The sequence below is a fragment of the Lontra canadensis genome, unplaced genomic scaffold (genome assembly GCF_010015895.1).
Source record: "Lontra canadensis isolate GAN:19392208 unplaced genomic scaffold, GSC_riverotter_1.0 scaffold54, whole genome shotgun sequence".
Taxonomy (NCBI): domain Eukaryota; kingdom Metazoa; phylum Chordata; class Mammalia; order Carnivora; family Mustelidae; genus Lontra; species Lontra canadensis.
This window is the reverse complement of record NW_022631048.1, coordinates 11,448,104-11,472,477: the sequence shown is the minus strand read 5'-3', so window position 1 is coordinate 11,472,477 and position 24,374 is coordinate 11,448,104. Positions and strand designations below refer to the sequence as shown.

Below are 24,374 nucleotides of genomic sequence, written 5' to 3'. Positions count from 1 at the left end.
CTGGGTGGCTCAGTGGGTTAAAGCCTCTGCCTTCAGCTCAGGTCATGATCCTGGGGTCCTGGGATCGAGCCCTGAATCGGGCTCTCCGCTCAGTGGAGAGCCTGCTTCTTCCTCTGCCTGCCTCTCTGCCTACTTGTGCTCTGTCTCTCTGTCAACTAACTAAATAAAATCTTTAAAAAAGAAAAGCAAAGCAAAGAAAAAGACCTCCTTTCCCAACAGAATGAAACCAGGCAGAAAGACTCACCTTGAGTCGATGAGTTGTGTCTGTCTGTCTCAGATGCTTGGCCCCACACCGTTCCCAGCACCTGTGTTTACTAGTTTATGGTGTCATTTTACCATTAAATCTCACATGATAAAATTATATCTTTTCTGGTTAAAGTTATGCTCACATCACTTTGACTTTTATCTTAGTATCTTGAAGTCCTGAGTGTGCGGGGAAGGGGGAGGTAATAGCCAGTCCGACTTCATCCATTCATGCCCATTGGTTCAGGATGCACGATGTGTTCTCAAATCCTGAATGAACATCGCATTATTTTTTAAAATCTGGGTTTTGTATGAGTTTGCTGAGGGCTGCCATGACAGGACCACCGACCGAAATCTATATTCTCTTGGTTCTGGCCAGAAGTCTGAGATCCAGGTGTCAGCAGGGTGGGCTCCTTCTGAGACCATGAGGGGAGCATGCTTCAGCCTCACCTCAGCGTGTCGATGGCTGCCTTCTCCTGGGTCTCTTACCATGTCAGCTCTGTGTGTGTCTGTGTCTACGTTTCCCCTGATGGAGGACACCAGTCCTACTGGGTGAGAGCCTGCCCTAAGGGCCTCCTTCTCACTTGACCATCTCCGTGAGGACACCGTCTCATTGGCCGGAATCGAGTCCCTATGGTCACATTTTGAATGATCTTTATATGCAACAGATGAATCATTGAATATTATATCCAAAACCAATGATGTACTATATGTTCGCTAATTGAATTTAAATTAAAAAAAAAAAAGAATGATCGATAACCCCAAAGACATTGGTTCCTTTTTGGAAATTGAAATCTAGCTGATACACATGACATCAGTACAGTGTGACAACTCTACGTCTCGCCTTGCTCACCACAGGCAACGCGTGACCACCTGTCACATACTGTTGACCACAGTGTCTGTGCTGTTCCTTCCATCCCTAATCTCCTCCTTCTACAACCCAAGACTGCACCTTCTGTGCCTCATTCTCACGCATGCATCTGTACCCCAGCAAAGGAAAGTCGGATTATCTGAGCAGCCTGCTATCATTTTTCAAGTCCTGGAAAGGTGCAAAAGAAATCATTTTGTTACACTGGTAGGTTATTTTGTTGCAAATAACCGGGACACACAGCAGGTGTTTATATAGCATTGCCTGCCTGCCTAACATCCAGACTCAGTGATGCCATTCCAGGGAGTGGTCTGTTCCCCAAGAGGGGCTTGGGCTGAGTCTCGTGGCACATCCACCTTCCCTCGACTCCTGCCCTTAGGTGTGATGACCCCTGTCTTCCCTCTTCTGCTGGCAGGTGTCATATTCAACACTTCCCTGGCAGACAGGAACTCGGGGGCCCCGTCCCTGCGGCTGGCACCCCACGTCACCTACACTATCCGGACCAGCATCTTATACAGCATGAGGACGGACTTGGTGAAAAACCCTTCCTGGAAGTTTCATCCTCAGAGCCTACCAGCCGATGGGTTCAAGTACAACTACATCTTTGTCCCTTTGCAAGACATGATCGAGAGAGCCATCATCCTGGTGCAGACCGGGCAGGAGGACGTGGAACTGGCTGCGCAGACACAGGCCATGCCGTACCCATGCCACACCAGGGACCTGTGAGTAGACACCACACAGCCACCTCACCCACACCCCCATTTTATGGAGGGATATGCTTTGCATTTGGACCCGTGTCTAGAGGAAGTCTTGGAGCTTCTCTGTAGTCGCTCCAAAGAGCATTTAAAGAAAGTCCATTTCCCCTTCTAATTGCTTACGATTAACTTACAACGCCCGGGGCCATCCAGACACAGGAGTGATTGTTGAGATGACGGGATCCTGTGGGACTTTGAATTTGACACCAGGCGTCCGTAGCTCTAAAGACCCTTCAGAGTGAGTCTGGACAGTAGTCACAGGGGTTTCGCATGTCGGACTCCTGATGTCCCCCATCTGAGCTAGGGAAACAGAAGAGGTCACTCCCTCTCCTGTGTCAACCCAGAAAAATTTGGCCTACTTGCGGGGAAGAGCGGGATCCCCAGAGGCCGGGGACTGTGCCTTGGGGATGCGTGGGGCAGTCTGCGAACACAAAGGAGTTCATTGGTGACCTGGCTGGTGACATCCGTGCGGGAGAGAAGCGGTGGTCAGTTACAGGCTAGAGCAGCTGGACCACAGCACTTGAAGGTGGGGGGCAGTCCAGGCAGGGCTCACAAAGAGGAGTGGGGGGCGTGCCTGACTGGGATGTGGACCCCTGGGTGCGATCGGGTGGTCAGCAGCCTGATAGCCACGTGGCTGAGGTCGGTGGGGGGGACTCAGCGCCAAGCGATGCTCTTCCTCTAGCCTCTTGTCCCAGGCCCAGACTAGGCTGGGGAGCACGGGAGGAAAGGGCCGGAAGGGAGGCCATCAGGGGGACCACCTGGGATCTGTTTGTTAGGAGAGCAGGCAGAGATGCCATCCTTTAGTGGGACACCTGCCACGCAGAAGCCAAGGGACTGTGGTCACGCTGACAAGATGGACGTCTTGATGTCTTATGCCCTCCTTGTCTGGGCACATGCTCTCCACACTATAACTCACTAGTGCATTTTCATGAAGCCAAAGGTGGTGTCACAGGGGGGCCTGCCCATAGTGGCCTGAGCAAAGGCTGTGTCCGCCTGACAGTGACTCCCTTGGGGGACCAGAGCGTGGCAGACAGACCAGAGGGTCAGAAAGACAGACACCAGGGTGTCAATTTAACCCAGGGGCCGCCTCACTGTGCAGATCACTGCGAAGCCCTTTCACCTCCTGCTTCGTAAAATAAAAGCATTTCTTTCCTTTCCAAGTGGCGATGGTTTTGGCTTTGAACGTTTTCAGCCACTGCTTCTTTGCTCTTACATTGTTTTTCTTGGTGGCAGGTGCATCATGAGCAGAATTTGAGAAAAAGCCTTTTTCTGGCAAAGCGTCAGGTGCCAAACATCACAGCAGCCTATGTGCCAGGGTGTTGTGGGGATGAATGACCTGTTTGCAGGTACTTGGAGAAATCGACTTTTTATGATGCTATCTTCTCCGTTGGATGTCGGGAAGGCGGCACTCTGTAAGCCTCTGTCTAGCTAGTGACCTTCACCGTGGAAGAGGGGCCCTGGGCGTGCGGGGAGGAGAGGAGGTTCCCTTGGGTCTGTCGCACAGGAGGAGGCTGGGGTTACCTCACCCGCCCCCATGCAGGGGGGTCCCCAGGGGTATGTTGGGCAAAACAGAACAGCACCCAATCCTGCAAACTGCTTTATGGCGAGTCTAAGGTGGCCCATGTGGTCCGCTTTCCTTTCGTGCTGACCGTGGTGCTCGGCGAACGGACTTTGGGGGAGGAGAGGGACGTGAACCTGTGCCTCTTCACCCCTTGATGGTAGGTAAGCTCTTGGACTGAGGCCCATTAGGGCCTCGGGCTGGAGTGAGCTGAGTGCCCTGGCAGGATTCCGGCGTCACGGGTTTCCTTGATCCTGTCTGTTGTTGAAGCGTGGCTGACGTGCGTGGTGATTCCGCAGCTCTGTGTGTCACACAGCGCTCCCCACGTTCTGCGTCGCCATCTGTCACCGTCTACTGGACCGTGCTATGGACCAGGCTGTGCGTTGCATCTCCCTGACTTATTTAATTTACAGTGGGGAGTGCATCAGTCTCCAGCCCCATCACCTGTTTCGACCATCCCCCTCCCCTCTCCTGCCAGTTTTTCTCTGTAGTTACAAATCTCTTTCTGTTTTCTTTTTCTTGTTAGTGTTGTTTGTTTGTTTGTTTATTTATTTATTTATTTATTTATTGTTGTTGTTGTTTTTTTAGATTCCACATATAAGCACAATCATGTGGTATTTGTTGTTTTCTGTCTGACTTAGTTCACTTAGCAGAATACCCTTGAGGTCCATCCATGTTGTTGCGAATGGCAAGATCTCATCCTTTTTTATGGTTGAGTAATATTCTTATATATACACAGTGGGACACTCGGCCTAGTGGGTGGAAACATTTCTGTCTTGAGCTGCCTGACCTGTGTATCCTGCTACAATCCTGGGTCATGGACTCATTTTTACTCTTCTCCCTGGGCTCTCATGGCGCTATTTCTCAGAAGTCTTACTCTACTCCTTTGAAGGAGGTGAAGACGTACTGTCCTTTTCTGAAAGAGTCAAGCCTTGGAGGCTTTCATGGCCTTATATCCTGCTTTCATTAACAGTTTCCAAAGGTGCCTGTCTCTTGAGGGCTGGGTGTACCAGCAGGAGCCTGAGGCTCCGTGGAGATCCTATAAGATCCTGACACTCGGCCACCTGAGGGACGGTCCTGAAGCCCGGCTTCGACCACAGAGCACACTCATGTGAAATTTTCAGTAGCTCCCTACTACTCGTGGATTACATGGTCCACATATAATCACTAGCTAGACAGAGGCTTACAGAGTGCCGTCTTCCCGACATCCAACGGAGAAGACAGCATCATAAAAAGTCGATTTCTCCAAGTACCTGGAAACAGGTCATTCATCCCCACAACATCCTGACACATAGGCTGCTGTGATGTTTGGCACCTGATGAATTATGTGGTTGTTAATTGACTTATTTGTTCAACTCTATTTCTATACCGTTTATTGGTCTCAAGACCTGGGTGAGTCAACGAAGGGACAGGCTGAATCCCTGCTCTTGGGCCTGAGCTCAGGGACACGGTCCACACATACAGGAAGCAGCTTGAGTTGAATATGGGGAGGAGGTAAGCGCTGGCCGGTGGGGATGAGGGTGGCCAGGAGTGCCCGGAGAATTAATAATGTGGTTACGGTCAGCCTTGCCGGGAAGGTGACGTTCAATCTGTTAAACAAGAAAGATTCAACTGAGTAAATTTAAAGATCAAATGGACTTTGTTCAGGGATTCATGAATCAGGCGTTAGGCATCGTCCCTTTCAGCAAATACGAAGGTGTGCCCGGAGCTATAGAAAGGGGAAAGCGAGAATGTTTTAAAGAAATTATTAGCAAAGAACGCATTGTTTCAGGCAAGGCTGCCCTCCCAAGGGGAGCCCAAGGGGTCTTTCCGGGGCTCGCTCTTCTGCTGACCAGATAATCCTGGGTTGACCGGTTAAAGCTTATGTACATTCCTACTGGGCTGGAACTTAGGCTAAGTATGAACTCTTGGTTTGCTGACCTGGGCTCAGCACAAGTGACTCCTACAGGCCTGCTCTCTCTCTCTCTCTTTTAAAAGATATATTTATTTATTTGAGAGAGAGGGAGTGGAGAGGCAGAGGAAGAAGGATAGAGAAAATCCCAAGCAGCTCCCGGCTAAGGCTGGAGCCCGACCCCACAACATTGAGATCATGACCTGAGCTGGATTCAAGAGTTGGATGCTCAGCCGACTGAGCCACCCAGGGCCTTCCCTACCCCCTCCCACATTGCCTCTTTCACAGAAACACAGGGAAATGTGCTCTAGACCAGAGGAGCAGCTAGTGCAAGGGCCCTGGGGCAAGGGCGGCCTGCAGTAGAGTGCACATGGGCGCGAGGGTGGGAGTGGAACTCTAAAGCTACCCACAGAGAGCCAAGCTGCTGGTGGGCTGAGGGATGTGTATGGCCACTGGAGGGTTTTGAGCTAGAGAGATGCCATCTGAGTCATGACATGAAGGCTGGCACGGGCCTTCATCCTTAGCAGGCTGACATGTTTCCCCACGTGACTGTGGCCTGGTCTAACATGGGGATGGATTCTGGTTGCTTTCAGAAGGGAGGTGACAGATTTGAGGAGGGTGTGATGGAGAGACATCAAGTTGGACTACTGTCCCAGGGCTGGAATGGGCATTGGGAGTGGTCTGGGCCCAGTGGGACAGGTGGGTCCCTGGGGCCCTCCCCAGGAGCTGCCTCCATGGAGGGGATGGTAGTCAGCGTGGGGGGGTGGGCAGGAGAGGCTGGAGGTAGGGACAGCACACCTGGAGACTTGAGTGTGGACCTCCCAGGAGCCCACTGTATGCGGGGGGAGAGTGGAGAAGCAGGTGGTGGCAGAGAATGTGGGTGGAGGGGGATGGAGAAGCAGGTGGGAATCGGGCAGCAAAAGAGAGGGTTTTGTCTCTTTTTAAATTATTTTATGTTATTTGTTTTTAGTAGAGGATCTGATCTGTTGGGAATAGTTGAGCAGGAGGGAAGAGATAATAATAATGAATATCTCCTCCTTCTTCCTTCTTCCCTTCTACCCTCCTCCCTCCCTCTTTCTTCACCTCCTCCATCTCTACCACCCCACCTCTCTCCTCCCTCCTCCATCCCTCCCCCTTCCATCTCCCCTCCTCCCTCCTTGATCCTACCCCCCTCTTCTCCACGCCTCCCTCTTTCCATTCCCCCCCCACCCTCCTCTTCCTCCCTCCATCAGTCTCTTTCCTTTATAATCTGCCAGCAGCCCCTGGAGCTGATGTTTAGAGGGGCTGACACTGGGAAACGCACCTCTGGGGTGGCAGACTTGGGTGGGAGCAGGACGAGCAATACAATTTAAGGTTCCTTCCAGCCCCGAGATTCCCGGGTGGTTATCACAGGACAATTTATGGTGGGAGCTCCAGGGGACTTCATGAATACAAAGAATGTCAAATGTTAATTCATGGCTCCAGAGAGTAAGACAACCTCCTAAAAAGGTTTTCAGCAAAATGAAAACCCTAACAATGTTGCAGAATTGTTTTATACACAAAAAGCGCGGTCCTTGAAAGCGCACCTACTGTCTCCTTGGGGGCTCTTAGGCGCCTGTGGTTTGCAGGGGCTGGAGAGGGTCCTGGGAGGAGGAGGAGAAGGAGCAAGCCTGCGTGCTGGGTCTCTGAGTGACAGCAGCGTCCCCATGTCTGGACTTTGATTGGTCCTGAGAGAAGCCCAGTGTGAAGCCTGTTGGGGATGTGAGCGGGAAATGCCCAGTTCCCGCTTTCCAAAGCAGTCAGCCTGTTCCCCCTGCCGACCAGCCGGAGGCCCCTCACGCTACACGTTTCCTTGAGAGGAACCTCAGGGAAGTGTATGAAACCCCTCTCTCCTGTGTTTGGTGAATAGCTGATGTTTCTGCAGAAATTGACCTTCCTGATGACCTTGGGAGCAAGCCCCAGAAGCTCCCTCTGTGCCTGCACGTCTCAGGGGGACCAGAATGTGCAGAATTGGCTGGTGACACCAGAGGGTGGGAAGAAGAAGAAATGGAGTTATTTAAAGAAAAATTATTCATTGATTTGAGAGAGAGAGAGTGAGAAAGGGCAAGACGGCACAAGCAGGGGGAGCGGCAGAGGGAGAAGCAGGCTCCCCGCTGAGCAGGGAGCCCGATGCGGGGCTCGATCCCAGGACCCCGGGATCATGACCTGAGCCGAAGGCAGACGCTCAACCGACAGAGCCTCCCAGGCATCCCTAGAAATGCAGTTTTATATCTTTTCTCATGCCCCTTAAAGCTCCCACGGACCCATCTCCCTGCTGGCCACAGAGCTGTTTTGTTCGAACCCCAGGTCATGGTGTGTCCCGTTTCCCCCAGTCTTCCCCGTCACCAGTAGCCACAGTCATGCTCCTCTGAACACTGGGTCACATTTTCCCACACATCTCGTTCAGCCATCGAGAGCCTGGTAAGAGAAACCGAGGACCACATGGGTTCCGTTATTCCCTGCAAGGTCTCCTGCTTTCTGAATGCCCTTCACGCCGCCAGGGAACTAGTAATTGCCACTTAGTGCTTACATTTTGTGTGGGAGCACGCGTACCCTTTTGGTCACTCCTCTGCCCTTTCACTCTGTCATCTGCGAACGTCTGACTTATATTTTCTTCCATTTTCTGCAGAGCTCTGGGTCCAGGGGGAGGGTGTGGGTGTCCTGAAGGCCGGGTCTGTTTTGTGCCTGGGGACAGCGATGCGAATTGTCTCCTAAGCAGGTTGAATCAATCACTGATGACCGATGACTTGCGCCAGCCTGCCCGGCTCATGAGGCTTCCATAAGATCTCCAAGGGATGGGGGCTGGAGAGTTCCAGGTTGGGGAGCAGGTGGAGATGTGGGGACTGTGGGCTGTGGATTGGGGGAGCCCAGTGCTGCCTCCCCAGACCCCATCCCAGGCCGCTCTTCCGTCCGTTCCTGAGTTAACTCTCTTACAAAAAATTCAACTGAGTATATTGGAAGGTCTAGTTGGCTCTATGAAGTGATTCTTGCTCCGGCATCATTCCCTCAGGCAAACAGAGGGGAACTCTGAGGCAGCACCAAATGGAAGGTTTCTAGGAAGGAAGGTGGGGTAAAGCAGTTATGAGCAAAGACAAGAAAGGATTGTTTCAGGCGAAGTTGCCTTCCCTTTGGGGAAGGGCTGGGGGCTTAGTCGGTGGATCACCTCATCTTCCTCTGGGAGGAGAGGACCTCTGTGACACATTACCTCGTCAGCATAGATTAGAACATTCTAGATTGATGGACTTAAGATCCCACTCCTGGAGAAATTGAAATTACAGTGAAGTCTTGGTTTGCTGTCCTGGGAGGCAAGTGACTCCAGCTGGGGTCTCTGGCTTTCTTTCTCACCGCAGGTCGACAGAGTCTCTGGTGACAATCTGGGTTTGGAAGGGCATCAGGAGACTGTGTGTGTGATCTTGTGTGATGAGCCCCTAACTGTGGGACGTGGGGCTACCTCAGGTCGTGTGTGATGGGATTGAATTGCATTGCAGGACACCAGCTAGCACGTGAGGATTGCTTGGTGGTCGGGATCCCCTGACCTCCAAGCTGGGTTTGGGGCTTAGACCTTTTAATAGGTGAGCTTGATGAAGAGGGATTTTTGTAGCCATAGTCTGAGCTAACAGTTCCCAAAGTCTGTTTCTTCGGCATGCTGGGTCCTGGGAGCCAGTCCTGCCTTCTGATGCTGGACGGCCTTCAAGCATTTGAGATCCCCCTCCAAATCTCAGATGTGGAATTGCGAGGTGCTGGCATCAAAAGTTGCATTTGGGCGTGTCTGGGGGGCTCAGTCTACTAGGCATCTGCATCGGCTCAGGTCATGATCCCAGGGTCCTGGGATCGAGCCCCACATCGGGCTCTCTGCTCAGCGGGGAGACTGCTTCCTCCTCTCTCTGCCTGCCTCTCTGCCTACTTGTGATCTCTCTGTCAAATAAATAAATTAAAAAAAAAGGGAAGAAAAGTTGCCCCTGGAGTCCAGGTCCAGTTCTTGCTGGTCACAGAGCTGGGCCAGGGATCCGTCACTGACGCTGGTCTGGGTCCTCTCGGTAAAGGGGATGCCGTTGCCCACCGCTCCTCCTCACTGGCCTGTGGGGCTCTGCACTGAGGTGCTTGTGAAGACCAGACCTGGAAAGGGGACGGGACCGGCCTGCGAGAGCCCACGTGCTCCTGGGCGGCACTCACTGCTGGGATGTTCTTCTGGGTTCCGGGGTCAGATCCAAGGCTGGGGTTGCTGTCTTCCATGGTGCCGTGTTCAGAGAGGTGTGTGGGCAAGGGGGCCTCTTCCCTTCCCCCTGACGTTCCCAGGAGTTAACGAACTTGGAACAAGAAAACGAAGAATGGACATCCAATCTCTTGTCACTCACAGACACCCTGTGGAGCAGGCTGGGTGGGAGGGCACTGCATAAATGAACACCTCAGAAGCCCCCCTTCCCGGCCACCCTCCCCTCCCAGGCACCAGTCACAGGAGTCAAAGCCACTGGTGAAGGCCGGGGGCCATGGGTGGGTAGGTATGGGATCTCAGTCTGCTGGCCCGGCTCTGCCAGAGGGAGTAGAGAGGGGACGGGAGGGTAAGAAGGTGGTGGTCCTTCCGCCCAGCAGCTGCCTGGCTGGGTTCTGGGTCCCTCATTCCTCTGTGATGCAGTCGGGGGACTCTGGAGGAAGGCAGGGGAGCAGTGTGCAGAGGCTGGGCTGATGGGGAAGAAACCAAAGCCGATTTCTCTGTGGTCCTTCCCCACTGTGTGACTCCCACATAACGCCTTCATCACTTGCCAGTCTTTGAACTCACCGGATGGTGCTAATAGAGGCTGGCCACAGAGAGCACACTCCTAGGGAGGGGTCATTGGAATGTAAATCGAGCATTTGCCACCTTCAGAAAAAGAGCTGGTGACAGTGAATGTTTATGAAGATCAGAGTGTCCTTTTAAAGAGGCTTACATAAATGAGAGCGTTTGATTTCCTGTTGGCAGACCTTTCTTATTTTTTTAAAAGATTTTATTTATTTATTTGTCAGACAGTGAGCAAGAGAGAGCACCCCCAGGGGGAGCGGCAGGCCGAGGGAGAAGCAGGCTCCCCGATGAGCGGAGTCCAATCTGGGACTGGATCCCAGGACCCGTGGTTCATGACCTGAGCGCAAGGCAGGCCTCAAAGGACTGAGCCACCCAGGCGCCCCATGTTTGCAGACTTTTATTGATTTTGCTTGGGATCCAGAGCAGGGATGAATTCACAGAAAAATCTGGAATATACCTGTGTGGTTGATGCTGTCTGGACAGTAGGGAGCGTGTGGACATCCTGTTCTGACTTCCCTGATTTTAATGTTTCTTTTTTTATTGTTAATGTTACAAGCAAATGATTATCTATCAAGAGTCGAGACTCTAATGGAAAAAAATCCTACTTCATACTGTCTTCTTACATGTCGGTCGTATTTTGTTTTGTTTTGGGACTGTTCCTTCATGTGTTGTGGTAATGTGCCTTTTATACGCCTGACATCATCCATCTTGCTAGGAGTCAAGTGTCTGTGCTCATCCTTCTTTGGAACACAGTGTGTCCAGCACTTGCCATGTGTCGGCCATGGTAGTCGCCTGTCATTCATGGCCATGAGAAAAAATGTTCTCTTGTCTGCAGGAGGGTTGTAGGTTGGGGGACAGGAGGACCCTAGGAAGGCCATTAGCAGTTTCCCCTCCTTTGTGGAGGTCCTGAAGGAAAGCATCAAAGGACCTCGTCAGACCATCACCCAATATGGAGGTCGGTGGAGGCTGGGAGCTTTTCTGCCAACCTCCCCCTGCCGCTAAGGTGTTGGAAAGGAGAAGCCGGGCAAGAGGTCCTGTCTTCCCCTTTCTCCCTCCTTTTGTGGTTATCCCTCCTGTGACATGCTTCCCCCATGCCCAGATGGATGGATGGATTGATTGATTTTAAGTACATGCTATGACCAACATGGGGCTTGAACTCACAACGCCATGATCAAGAGTCACATGCTCCACCAACTGAGCCCATCAGGGGCTGCAATTTTAAAATTCAGACCTGTGACAAGTGCCCTCAGTATATTCTGGTTCTATTTTTCCATTTCCATGGAACTGTTTTTGGACTTTATTTGTGGATTCTGTCTGCATTCTTACAGTATGGGTGTCAATGGTCTTCTTTTCCCAGGAGCTGTTTGAGTGAAATTTCTTTTAATTTCCAAGTGGAAATTCTCAGGAATTTCCAAAGTTACTCAGTGCACTTATAATAAGAAAAAAGAATAAATTGAAGTTGCACAAGGGCGCCTGGGTGGCTCAGTCATTAAGCCTCTGCCTTTGGCGCAGGTCATGATCCCAGGGTCCTGGGATCGAGCCCGGCATCGGGCTCCCTGGTCGGTGAGGAGCCTGCTTCCCCCTTTCTCACTCCAGTGCTTGTGTTCCCTCTCTTGCTATGTCTCTCTCTGTCAAACAAATAAATAAAATATTTAAAAAAAAAGAGAAAGAAACTGCTCCATATTAGCATTTTTTTTCAATCAGATTGACCAAAGCTGAAAACTGAATTTTGTACACTAACTCCCGGTTCCTGTGGCAGCGTGCTAATTTTTACATTGCCTCCAGGAAACATCTTTATCGCATCCACATTTTGAATTAATAGCATTTCTCTCTGTCAACTAATATATAATCTACTCTTGTGAATGATTTATGGGCACTTGGAAAGAATTTCTAATTTCCTATCTTGGGAATACAGAATCAGATCTATATTCATTTTGTTATTTAGGAATTCTCTTTCCTTAATGTTCAACCTTGCATTTGTCTTAGACTAAGGCAGATAAATCATGGTCCCCCTCCTACTTGGTTGTCTCTCTCCTTTTCCTGTGCTGGTGGCATTTGAATGTTGTGCACAGATGTGAATAATTGTCTTCTGAGTCCTCCTTTTACACATAAGTCTACCTTGTATGAAAGTAACTTGATGATCCCTGCTTTTTTCCCTTCCTTTCTCCCTCCTGTTCTCTCTCCCCCTGCATCTCTGTATTCCCATTTGTTTGATGTGCCTTTGCCCTTAGACTTTTCCAAAATGTTTTGTTTCAGGTGTGTGTCTTGTATGTCTCATATACCTTTTTGGTCTTAGGTCTATAAAGCATGAAATAAAGTTTCATGTATATATGTTCTTAGCTAAGTATTTTTCTATACTTATGATTTTGCTTTTAGATTCCTATTTAGGGGCACCTGGGGGCTCAGTCAGTTAAGCCTCTGCCTTTGGCTCAGGTCCTCACGAGTCAGGCTCCCTGCTGGGTGGAGAACCTGCTGCTTCCTCTCCCTCTATCTCTCCCTCCACTCATTCTCTCTCTCAAATAAATAAAATCTTAAAAGATTAAACTTATGTTTAATAATGCTTTATTGTGCTGGTGGTTATCTTATAATTGGAACTTCATATAAATAATAATAATAATAAAATAACACTAACCATATATATATAAAATATATATAAATATAAAACAATATATATATTTATTATATATATAATAATATTAACCATATGTGTGTGTGTATGTATATATATATATATTTTTATCTTGCAAAATAAAAATTCCTCTTCTTCTGTCATTAAATTTTCCTCTCTACCATGTCATTTTGGTTGATATTATGTCAATGTCTTCTCTTGTACCATGAAAGATGCCTATGCTTATATTCTACACTTGTGAATCCTGAACAAATGGCCTCTGATTTTGACATTCATCCATTTATTCTTTCTCTCTGAGTCATTTCCTCTAACCTTCCAATTTTTGTTTGTCATATCACTTCTACATTTCAGGGAACATAACATTTCCAGTCTGTCTTGTCATCTGAATTTCCATTTTTTGTTTTAGTCTTCCTTTTACCGGAACACACGTTCATTGCTTATCATTATCCTTACCCTGTAATTTACCGGTCATCCTTGGGTGGGCTAAAATTTGTCTTCTAATAATTTCCTTAAGATGATCATATGAGGTAATGCAACCTGGGTTCTTCCGTACTTAGAATTCTTTGCAGCATTTATACTTGAAAGGCAGCTCGGCTAGATATGAAATCCTTGACTTAGACTTTCCTCAAGTATTTTGTAGAAATAACTCCATTACCGTTGGCCTTGAATGTGATTATGGAACAATCTGAGGCCACTCTGATATTTTCCTGCTTTTATCTGACCTGGTAATTTTGCCAAGTTGCTAGTGACTTGAAAATTCAATAAATTTAGTGGGATACATTTCATCGTAGACCATTCTAGAATAATTGTCCATGGCACAAGATAAGACCTTTCAAGGTGTAGATTTCAGTTTTCTTGCCTGGAAACTTTTGATGGGTTCCAGCATTACCAATTATCTTCCAGCCCTGGATTTTCTTCTTCAAGGACTCCAATTGCATGGATTTCTTTTCCCCATATTTTTTATCCATAACATTTCCCTAATTAAAAAAAATACCTTTTTCTTTATTTCTGTTTCTTTCAGTTGTGTTTCTTATGTCAATTTTTTATGTCCCGTACCACGTTTTGTTTGGTATTAATTTGACCGGTGCATCTTCTAACTATATCTTGTTTGATGGCTACTCTTTCCCTTCTGTTTTTTTAAGGTTCTCCCAGTTCCGATTTCCTATCTTCTTACTGTCTTGTCACCTATTCACCCAATTGTAACAATTCTGCTATAGGGTGTTTTTTAATTTGCGGAATTGCCTTATTAACTATTTTTCCATTGATGGCAAATTATACATTCACTATTTTCATCGGCCTCCTGTGACCATCTTTTTGGGCACGTGTTTTTCATTTGTTGATAATGGTGGGACTCAACTACCTTTATTCCTTGTACAGATGTGCTGGATTTTGTTCTTGTTGTTATTCGTTCTGAATGAATTGGGTTTTCCTGCCCAGTCGTTTGCCAGGGGGTCCCGTCAGTGGTGAGGACCAGGTGACCTTAATGGCCACAAGGACTGAGTGCTTCCACTAGATACATGTGCTCCTCACATAACGTTCCTCTTCTCTTTCCCTGGCAAAAGGGTCTGGGTGCAAGAGTGGTTTCTGACACCACCCACCTTAACATGCTGCTTGGCACCCACTTAACACATCCTGTCCTATACCTTCAGGTCGTGCCCCTAGACCTTCAGAGGTGCGGTTTTGATGGCGCCTTCTACACCTGCACGGGGCGGGATTTCGCTGCTGACATCTCTCATCTGCATTCTTGTGTGCCGCCTCCTTTTTTTTTTTTTTAAGATTTTATGTATTTATTTGACAGAGAGAGAGATCACAAATCAGGTAGAGAGAGAGGGGGAAGCAGGCTCTCTGCCAAGCAAAGAGCCCGATGATGCGGGGCTCGATCCCAGGACCCTGAGATCATGATCTGAGCCAAAGGCAGTGTGGCTCAATCCACTGAGCCACCCAGGCGCCCCGTGTGCTGCCTTCTTGACCTTGACTGTTTCCAGTACTTCCAGGCATTTGTCAAAACTGGAATGGATGTTTTTCCTATCTCTTGTTGATGTGGGACTGGTGTTCAGGAGTGGAGTAGGAAAGGGTGGGGCACACAAGTCACGTATTCCGACTTCTCATTCCGTCCGCTTATCCCAAGTAGCCTCACTCAGCCAGGTGTGTGCAAAATGACTGGATGTTCCCTGGGATCTGCGGTCGTGGCCGCAAGGGCTCCAGAGCTGGGTTTACTCACTTGCAAGGCTGCCACGATGACTTTGTCATTACGAAGATGTGGGTGGGTGGATGGGGGTTCCATAGGACACGTACATCATAGCCCCAGGCTCACATAGAATCCTGACCCAGTGTGACTTCTGGGCAGTAACTCAGATGGAATTTTTTTTTTTTTTAAGATTTTCATTTATTTATTTGACAGAGATCACAAGTAGGCAGAGAGGCAGGCAGAGAGAGGGGGAAGCAGGCTCCCTGCTGAGCAGAGAGCCCGATGCGGGGCTCGATCCCAGGACCCTGAGATCATAACCTGAGCTGAAGGCAGAGGCTTTAACCCACTGAGTCACCCATGTGCCCTGCTCAGATGGAATCTTAATATTTGTGTGGGATACTTATGGACTCTTCTGTAAGGCTCAAGGTGCTAAAAGAACAGAGGTCAATAGCCATCAATTCCAGCACCCTTTTTATTTTTTTTTAAAAAGATTTTATTTATTTATTTGAGAGAGACAGGGAGCATGAGCAAGGGGGTGGGGCGGGAAAGGGAGAGGGAGAAGCAGGCTTCCTACTGAGCAGGGAGCCCAACTTGGGGGGACCCTGAAATCCTGACCTGAGCCGAGGGGAGATGCCTAACCGATGGAGCCCCCCAGGTCCCCAGGTCCAGTGCTTTTAAGTGGAAAAGATAAAGTTCATGAACATAGACAAACTCTTTTCAAACCCCTCCCATCCCCCAAGTAAACTCTGTATTCATTGTTTCTTAGCTTTACAAGTGATCCAAGTGTCATTTTTTTTTTTTTTCTGTAAATTGGGTTAATCTGGGAGAAGAGATGTCACTTGTGGGATGTGTAGGTGTATATAGGATACGGTGCTTCCTCTTCCTAGCCTTCTACGTGCACTGGACTCTATAAAAAACAAGGACTAAAAAGCCTCAGAAAAACCACCAAGCTGAGCAGCCTGGGAGCTAACTTTCTAGCGCCTCTGGGTCGCGTTGCAGTTACCTCATGTTCAGCTTTAAAATGCGATTCACCAAATTGATGGTCATTATAATCATCTCAGGCAGGAAAATGAATAAAAACAAAGACGTCAATCCCCCCAGCTTCTTTTTTTACTTAGTCACAGTTTCCCTAACAAATAGTTTGCATTTACTGCATGGACAGCCTTTGCCAAGCAGAGGAGATGCAGGGGGAGGCCTTACCGTCCAGTGGGAAGGACAGATGGTCCGCACTGGGGCCAGCACTCTGAAGGGGAGGTCTGGGCAGGGGCGCCCTTGCAGGCTGTTGCAACAGGGACCGGAGAGCTGGTTCTCTCTCCGGGTCAGCATCTTTGCCCGCCCCCTTGTCTTGTCTACACGGCTGCACATTTGCTGTGGCTTTCCCTCTCCCTCTTCATGGACTTTCTCTGTCTATACTGCATTCAGTCTTTTTAAAAACTTTACACCTAATGGGTCTCCTCCCTGTTTCCCTCTCTCCCTTCTAAAACCCTTTTGAGGAATTCCCTTGTTCTTTGAGTAAATCTGCTGTCACCTGGTATAGAAAATCCTTACAGGATCTGGCCCCAGCTGACACGCCACACCATCTCCTAACCCACGCGGTCCTTGGCCGCTCCAGAGCTGTGCCCCGTGCTCCTGCCTCCAGGCCTTCCATTGCTGCCTCTCTGCCTGGAGCCATCTTCTTCAGATCCCTGACATTCTGGGAGACTCATTTCCCTACTTCATCCACTCTCTGCTCTGACACTTCTCCCACAAACACCTTGCCCAGCTACCTGTTTGAGATAGCATCCCTACCCACGGAAGCTGTACTTCCTCATACTTGACGCCGTACTGTGTATCTCCTTGTCCTGGTTTACATCAGGTACGCCCCCCGCCCCCACCTGGCCGCCAGAATGCAGGATGCTTCAGAACAGGACCTTTCTCTCTTTGGTTCATTCACGGACCACACACCCAGTCACATGGCTTGCCCCTCTGGGCGGCCTCCGTGATGAAGCGAATGATGGATATGTGGGTCTAGAACTCAGGGGGGATGGGGTGAGGAGGCAGAGCCCAGGGCTGGGCTGAGAAGTCACAGTGAGGGAGACCGAGGAGAAATGAAGAAAGCCAGGAGTGGTGTAAAAGGTACAGAAGGAGGAAAGAAGGAGAGACCCATCACTGGTACCAAACACAGCCAAGAAGTGAAGATGGATAATGATGGAGAACGTCCCATTGGGTTTGAGGAGTGGCTGTCGTGGACGTTCTAGGTAATGGCCATGTCAAGTGTGTGTTAGAGAAGCCGGATAGCGGGAGTGGGAAGTGAGTGGTTGAGGAAGAGATATGGAGACTTCTTTTCTTTCTTTTTAAAAAATATTTTATTTATGAAAGAGATAGAGAGCGCACGTGAAAGAGCAGGGGAGAGGGGAGGGGCAGAGGGAGAGGGACAAGCAGACTCTTTGATGGAGTCTGACTCAGGGCTCAATCTCACAACTGTGAGATCATGACCTCAGCTGAAACCAAGAGTCAGACACCAGCTGAGCCACCCAGGTGGCTGGCCACAGGGAGAATTTCAACGGTCACTTTTCGCATATCTTGTAAGGCCATAATCTATGGTCAACTGAGATTTTCGATTGAAGACAGACAGGAGTCCCAACTAAGCAGGGGAGGTTGTAGTCATGAATGAGTGACCTGTGTCCATCCCACGGGCTCTGCCTAGGAAGGTGTCAGAGAGCAGCGCTTGGGGCTGGGGGACAGTGGCCGTGCGAGGGACCTCCAACCAGCGTGTCTCCTTCGTGAGTTTCGCATGCCTCCTAAATCAGGACGCCAGCCAGCCATTCCATTGAAACGGCCAGACGAGATGTTGCTCCTTGAAAGGGCTTGGTCACGTGTAAGGACGATGTGAAAACGTGTATGCCAGGAGCCCGACCCTGGAGCCCCTTCCTTCGCCCTCGGGTGCTGACGGGATTACTTCCTTGCAGATTCTTGAACAACGTCGGCTTCTTCTTCCCTCTGATAATGATGCTGACGTGGATGGTGTCTGTGAGCAGCATGGTCCGAAAGCTGGTTTACGAGCGAGAGATCCAGATAGAAGAGGTAATCGGCCGAGTGCCTGCCCGGGGACCAGCGGGGGCGGCGGGGGCTTTGGAGCCAAATCCTGTCCCATGACTGACCCTCGGGCTCTGTTTCACCTGCCCTCCCCTCTGCCGGGGCCCCTGTGCCCAGCCGGGAGGGGGCCCCAGGGAAGAGCTTTTCACATTGGAGCTGACGCCCTGCCAGGCTAACAGGTGTTTTCTGCGGGGAAGGAAGGAAGCCCAAGGACAGGCAGGCCAGGTTCAAAGAAAGGAGCCAGCATCGCCCATTCAGCAAGTTTTAAACAACCTGGAAAGACGTAAGGGCAGAGTACCCGGTGAAGGCTGGCCTTTGTGGGGGATGGGCGCACACACCCCCTTGCCTCCATTATTAAGGTGAAGGAGCAGCGAGGTCAAGGGCTCGGTTCTCATTCAGGTCTGACTGGGACTGGCACTGCTGTTTCCCACATTGTTCACCTACTCAGAATGCAATTTTCCTGCATTTCTGTGTTTCCTCCTCATCCACCCAGCAAGGATCCTAGGCATGGGGACTGGAGACCGGGGGTCAGTCACGTTAGACTTGGTCTCCTTTTATCAGGGACCAACCCCACCACCCTCCAAGATACCCCAAAGTTATAGATGGAAAATGAGAAGCTTAATGGAGGCATTCATCTCATTATTACTGCAGGCTCAGTTGTTTTTGCAAAATGCATTCTAACAGTCATGCAAGAGACCCCCTCCCCAACCTGAACAGCTTAGGGTCCAGTATCCCCCCTCCCTTCATTGTTCTGTTTGTCTTCATTAAACCAAACCAACACCACTGAAATGAAGAAAAAAAAAAAAGATGGAAAACAGCCAAAAACAAAGCAAAAAAAAAAAAAAAGATGGAAAACAGCCAAAAACAAAGCAAAAAAATAAAAAAAACACTGAAAAAAACAAAAAAAGGAAAAAGAAGCAAAGCTAGCAAAGTCTGAGTGGATAAGGGAGCACACGGCACGATGGCCATCTCTCGAGCCTGGGGGCTAGGGGCTGGTCCTGCCCCTCTGCCGTGTGGGCTCATGGCCATGACCTCCCCAGGGAGAGTTCCCTACAAGGGGTGCTGGGCTCCGGGTTCTGCACTGGGCTGATGGCCAGGCTGGCCCCAGCATGGGAATTTCTAGCGCCACCTGCCTCCTGTGACAAGATCTGTTCTTTCTCAAGGATCCCGGTGATAACCCTGCGTTTCCTTCTTTGGACAGTACACGAGAATGATGGGCGTGCATCCCACCGTCTTCTTCCTGGCCTGGTTCCTGGAGAACGTGGCCGTGTTGGCCTTGAGCAGTGTAGCCCTGGCCGTCATCCTCAAAGCGAGCGGCATCTTCACGCACAGCAACACCTGCATCATTTTCCTCTTTCTCCTGGATTTCGGGGTGTCGGTCATCATGCTGAGTTACTTCCTGAGTGTGTTTTTCAGCCGAGCGAACACAGCTGCCCTCTGTACCAGCCTGGTGTACATGATCAGCTTTCTGCCCTACATAGTGCTGTTGGTTCTCCATAACCAACTCAGTGTTGTCATGCAGACGTTTCTGGTAAGTTTCTTCTTTTTTGTAATTGCTGCATTTACCCGACAAATCAGTTACGACCTCACTCCATCAGTCTGTCATTTCTAGATCTGGGTGGGCTCCTGGTTACCTCCTTCTATTTATTTGGTCCCTGGAGGCCAACCCTGCAGCCTCCGTGAACTGGCATTGTAGCAATTTTCCTGGAAGGGAGCCCATGAGGAATTGGCACTTCCCACATAACGGGGTCTCTCCTCTGGGGGTGTTTTGGAAATCGGCCACGCCCCAAAGGCAGCGTAGGACCTCCGTGTCTGTCTGTTTCACATATGGAAAGACATAGATTCCCAAAGCTATTTTAGCAGCAAAAAATAAGTGTTTTTCTCGAAGCATCAGGAATGACATCACACTGAGGGGAACCATCCCTCTGTTAGCGACGTCAGAATCATTCACCGTTTAAAGTGCGCCCGCCTGAACGAGTAGGGTGATTCTGTTGGGTGTGCGACACGAAGTACACAGAAGAGACACGCCCATTCCTTCTTGGGTGAGAAGTGCTTGGCGGGCACTGAGAGCTCTGTCCATGGGGAAGGGACGCATGTGTGGCCGTGAGGACGGTCGGCTGCAGAGACCCAGCCCCAGACCTCTCCTCCCTCCACAGGTCAGGCCAGGTTCCCCAAATGTAGTCTGATGGGAGGTGTGACTGGAGCCACTGAGGGAGAATTTGGGAGGTGCCCAGGAAGGCTAGGATCTCAGGGCTCCTACAGGACCCTTGAAGGCTGTGGGAGGTCGCCTGTCCCACACAGCACAATGACAGCTGATGGACCCTTGCTTGTAGGGACAGCATCACTTTTTCTGCTCCCTTTAGAGACTCAGGGAGAATACCTCTGTGAGAGCCCCATTATTTTTCTCCAACATCCGTGAACCTCCACCATTCCTACTGGCCATGGACACACAGCCCGTTGAAGAAATGCCACCTTTACGTGTTTATTTATTTAAGATTTTGTTTATTTGTTTATTTACTTACTTACCTGAGAGCGAGTAAGAGAGAGAGGGAGAGGGAGCACGAGAGCACAAGCAGGGAGGGGCAGCAGGCAGAGGGAGAAGCAGGCTTCTTGCTGAGCAGGGAGCCCAATGTGGGACTCGATCCCAGCACCCCAGGATCATGACCTGAGCCGAAGGCAGACGCTTCACCAACAGCCACGCAGGTGTCCCGAAATGCCACCTTTAATCAGAATTTATCCATTGATGGGTGTTCACCGGTTCTAATTAGCGGAACCAATAATTTTGGGTTCGTGTTTGTTAGCTGTTTCCAGAATCGTGAAAATGGGACCCTTTACCCAACCCCGCTCCCCGCTACTCCTTACATGGCCCGAATTTCAAATACTGCAGTGCCTTTACTTCAATGCATTTGTTTAAACGTTCCAGCATACAATGTTTGAGTTCCTTTTCCCATGTTCAAACGTTTGCTTGCCAAAAAAAAAAAAAAAGGAAAAAAAAAAAAACCCTAACTCTGGTGCCTGATGTTTTTAAGTGTGAAATACGTGTTCAGCAGGTTCTTCCGTGGACGTAGGACCTGCCCCGTGGAAACAAAACAGCGCTTTCCTCCAGGGCGCTCTCTCTCTAGCGCAGAATCGCAGGGACGATCTGTCGGTCTGCCTGTGGCACGCTCCAGGGCATCCACTTAATCATGAAAAACAAGAAATCGCTGTGTTCCGTTCTCCACCGTTTCCCGTTAGGCGTTTCTGTATGCGGTGCTCGGGTCTCTGGCCCTTTAGGCACCGCCGGGAAGAGAGAGAATTCCCTCCCCCATTAAAATCTAGCTTGTTATCAGCCTATCAGAGTGGGCTGACGTTCGGCTCAGTCTCCCAGGGTCCAACGTCGAAATCCCTGCCTGGAGTGATGCTTTGCCATCGCCGGGGGGCAGGGGGTGCGTGGCTTCTGCGTTTGCATGGTGCGCCGTGGGTTTTCTGGGGTCTTGGGGCAGTGCTAATGTGCTATTTCTCTCTCCGTTCCCTGTGGGCAGTGCCTGCTCTCCACCACGGCCTTTGGACAAGGAGTGTTTTTCGTCACCTTCCTAGAAGGACAAGAAGCAGGTAAGGAAGGGGAGAAACGTTTGTCAGAAGAGACCGGGGATTCAGGCTTCTAGGCGTTTCCAGGAGTCCTGTTACAAGGGCCGGAGGACAAGGTCTTCATTCCAAAGCAGAACGTCTGGAATGAGGCGCTGGGGCTTGCCTCGGGGGGTGTGATTGCCCCCCACGGCCCAGTGGCCCCGATAGATGCATTTTGGTGAGACAAGAAACGAGGTAGAAGTAAAACAACACTAAAATAAAACAACAACAACAAACTGTTGGATATTCTAAAGTGGCTAAAGCCAGTCCACCTGGTTTCCTTGAAATTACGGGAAATTGGGCATCCTCCCGGCTCCTCTGAGGAACCGTGATCCGTGGGAGGGCCTGCCTTGGTCTCGGCTGCGTTCAGCTCTGCTCCGAGCTTCCAGAACGCACGGACCTACTCACCATGATCTGCCCCGAGAGAGGCTGTGAGGCTCTGACTCTGCCTTTCCCTTCCTTCCAGGGGTCCAGTGGACTAACATGTACCAGCCTCCGGAACCGTCGGGCATGACGTTTGGCTGGGTTTGCTGGATGATGGCCGTCGATTCAGGCCTTTATTTCTTATGTGGTTGGTACTTGAACAACTTGATTCCCGGTAAGAATTCTGTGTCATCAAAGTTGCCCCAAAGAAGCTAAAAAACAGGTTTAAATCATGTGTTTACATCTAATCATCTCATCTGATAGAATTTAAATCTAATATGCATGGATATTAGAATGATAATTATCTAAATTTAAATGAGAGCTCAGAGGGGGCTTCATAGGATGTGTGTGAGAGGGAGCTGTGAAGGCTCGAGGAGCAGGTGGGCTGCCCAGGTCCTGAAGGAAACGGTAAAAGGCCACGTGAGGATAGGACACAAGTGCCCGGAGGCTGACGGAGCCCCCCACCCCCCCACCCCCCCCCCGCCACCAAGCGGCTCCCTGGGTGGGCTTCTGTCAATGAACGGGAAAGACCCAGGATCAGGGTTCTCTGGACCAGGGATGTGGGGAGTGAGGACGGGAGAGTCTGGGGGCATGTGTGTCCTTGGCCCCACGGGGACCAGGTTGGGCAGGAGTCAGAGACAGTGTGGAGCAGGAGTGGAGGGACCCTGCTCTCTGCCAGGGCAGGGGGGCAGAACCTGGTGGGAAACCAGGCTGAGGATGAGGGGCTGTGCTGGGGGCTGGGGTCAGGTGTCACCTCCAAACTCAGAGTGTCAGTGGTGTCAAGTGTGAGATTTCTTCCGTGGAACGGCAGGTGCAACCTGGAGGCCATGGGAAGCCAGGCCGCCAATAGTAGTGGTTTTCCCTGCCATGTTCGTGGGGAAGGAGGTACCCTTACCACACGCCTGGCTCAGGATGAAAAGAGCAGAAACGGCTTTTAAAGTCTCTTTATTTTATATTTTTAGCAGTGGTATTTTGATGATAGTCTATGCCCTTGCTGAAATGACTTGTGATTTTGTCTCTTTCCAAAGCATCTGGATATTTGAAGTGACATCTAACTTTTAAAAGTTAAGAACTATGAGAGACAGAGGTAGAGACAGACAGAGACACACAGAGAGAGATTCTAATCATACACACATGGACTATGAAGGGATACAAAGACAAGCCGTCCATTCCGTTTCCAAAAACATATTTAAGACTTGGAGCGCCCATGCGTCATAGAAGGATGAGTAAAAATCCAAACGAACGGTGCCACTGACAAGATTACAGAAAAGCGGGAACACGCGGCCTCCAAGAATGAGAGCAAGTGCATAAACCTGCAATGGGTTTTATTTTCGAATTTTACGTTGCATGGTCTGGGGACTTTGAATAAAATTAAAGAAAAACTGGATTCTAGGAAATAAGAAGTTAAAAAAAAAGTTAACTGAGGAATACCAAGGTGAAATAAAACGGAAGGAGAAGCCATGGGTGTTAAAAGGCGGCTAGCCGGCACGAGGGAGGGAAGTTAGAACGTGCACGTGTGATATCGACATTAAAATGTTTGAGGAAGGGGGTCATGAGGCAAGTCTCAGCTGGGACGGGAGGGTGGCAGGGAGTCCCCGGCATTGGGAGAGACGCAGACAGGTGGCTGGAAGGAGACAGACAGACGGCAGGTCTCACAGACTGGTGCTCTCCCCGTTGAGGGGACTCACAGACTGAGTGAAACAGAATAGAAACGGGAACAGTCATTAACCAAGGAGAGGAAATCCGAGCTTGGCAGAGTCAGGGCTCGCCATATTGAACACAACATGCACGAACAGGGACCTACAGCTACATATAAAATGGTGATGTGTTGGAGTCCACAGAGAAGCATGAACACCAGCAAAGGCAGGTCACCCTCGGCAGTGCAGAGACCCATAGGAAATTTGGGCAGGAATCTAGAAAGATCTGAGTTCTCCCCTCCTCCTTCAGGACGGGAGGCATGAGGATCCTGGTGGGAACATTGTCTATATTAAAGTAAGGCATTTCCAGCAAGCGAACCCCCGCTCCCACTCACTTCTGCAGGTGCGGTTGGCTCCAGGACGGGGACAGCGGGCGGGGGGACGGAGACAGAGATCCTACAAAGGAGGGTAGCCGGGCAGGTTCTGCAAGAAGGGCTTTGGGTGTGATGATGGCGATGGTGACTCTGGGAGCTGGGGAGGCTCTCTCCTGGCTGTGGTGTCTTCTCAGGGCTGGGGAAGGTGAGGTGGGAGGAGATCAGGGACCAGAAAGGGAGGACAGGTGATCATGTCTCAGCTGGGGTGCCCCGTGCTGTGCTCAGTGTCCCCTGCAGGTGCTTGCCATGGACAGGAATTAGATGTTGAGGTG

At 50.0% G+C, this 24,374-nt stretch overlaps 1 protein-coding gene across 1 annotated transcript in view; it reads left to right on the top strand.

Moving 5' to 3' along the window:
- Positions 1-24,374, top strand: part of ABCA13 (ATP binding cassette subfamily A member 13) — a 298,434-nt gene that overhangs the window by 102,346 nt on the left and 171,714 nt on the right. Inside the window, exons 28-32 of the mRNA XM_032874934.1 lie at positions 1,527-1,833; positions 17,876-17,990; positions 19,204-19,533; positions 21,524-21,593; positions 22,075-22,206. Coding sequence (XP_032730825.1) covers positions 1,527-1,833; positions 17,876-17,990; positions 19,204-19,533; positions 21,524-21,593; positions 22,075-22,206 — 954 coding nt within the window. The remainder of the gene's footprint in view (positions 1-1,526; positions 1,834-17,875; positions 17,991-19,203; positions 19,534-21,523; positions 21,594-22,074; positions 22,207-24,374) is intronic.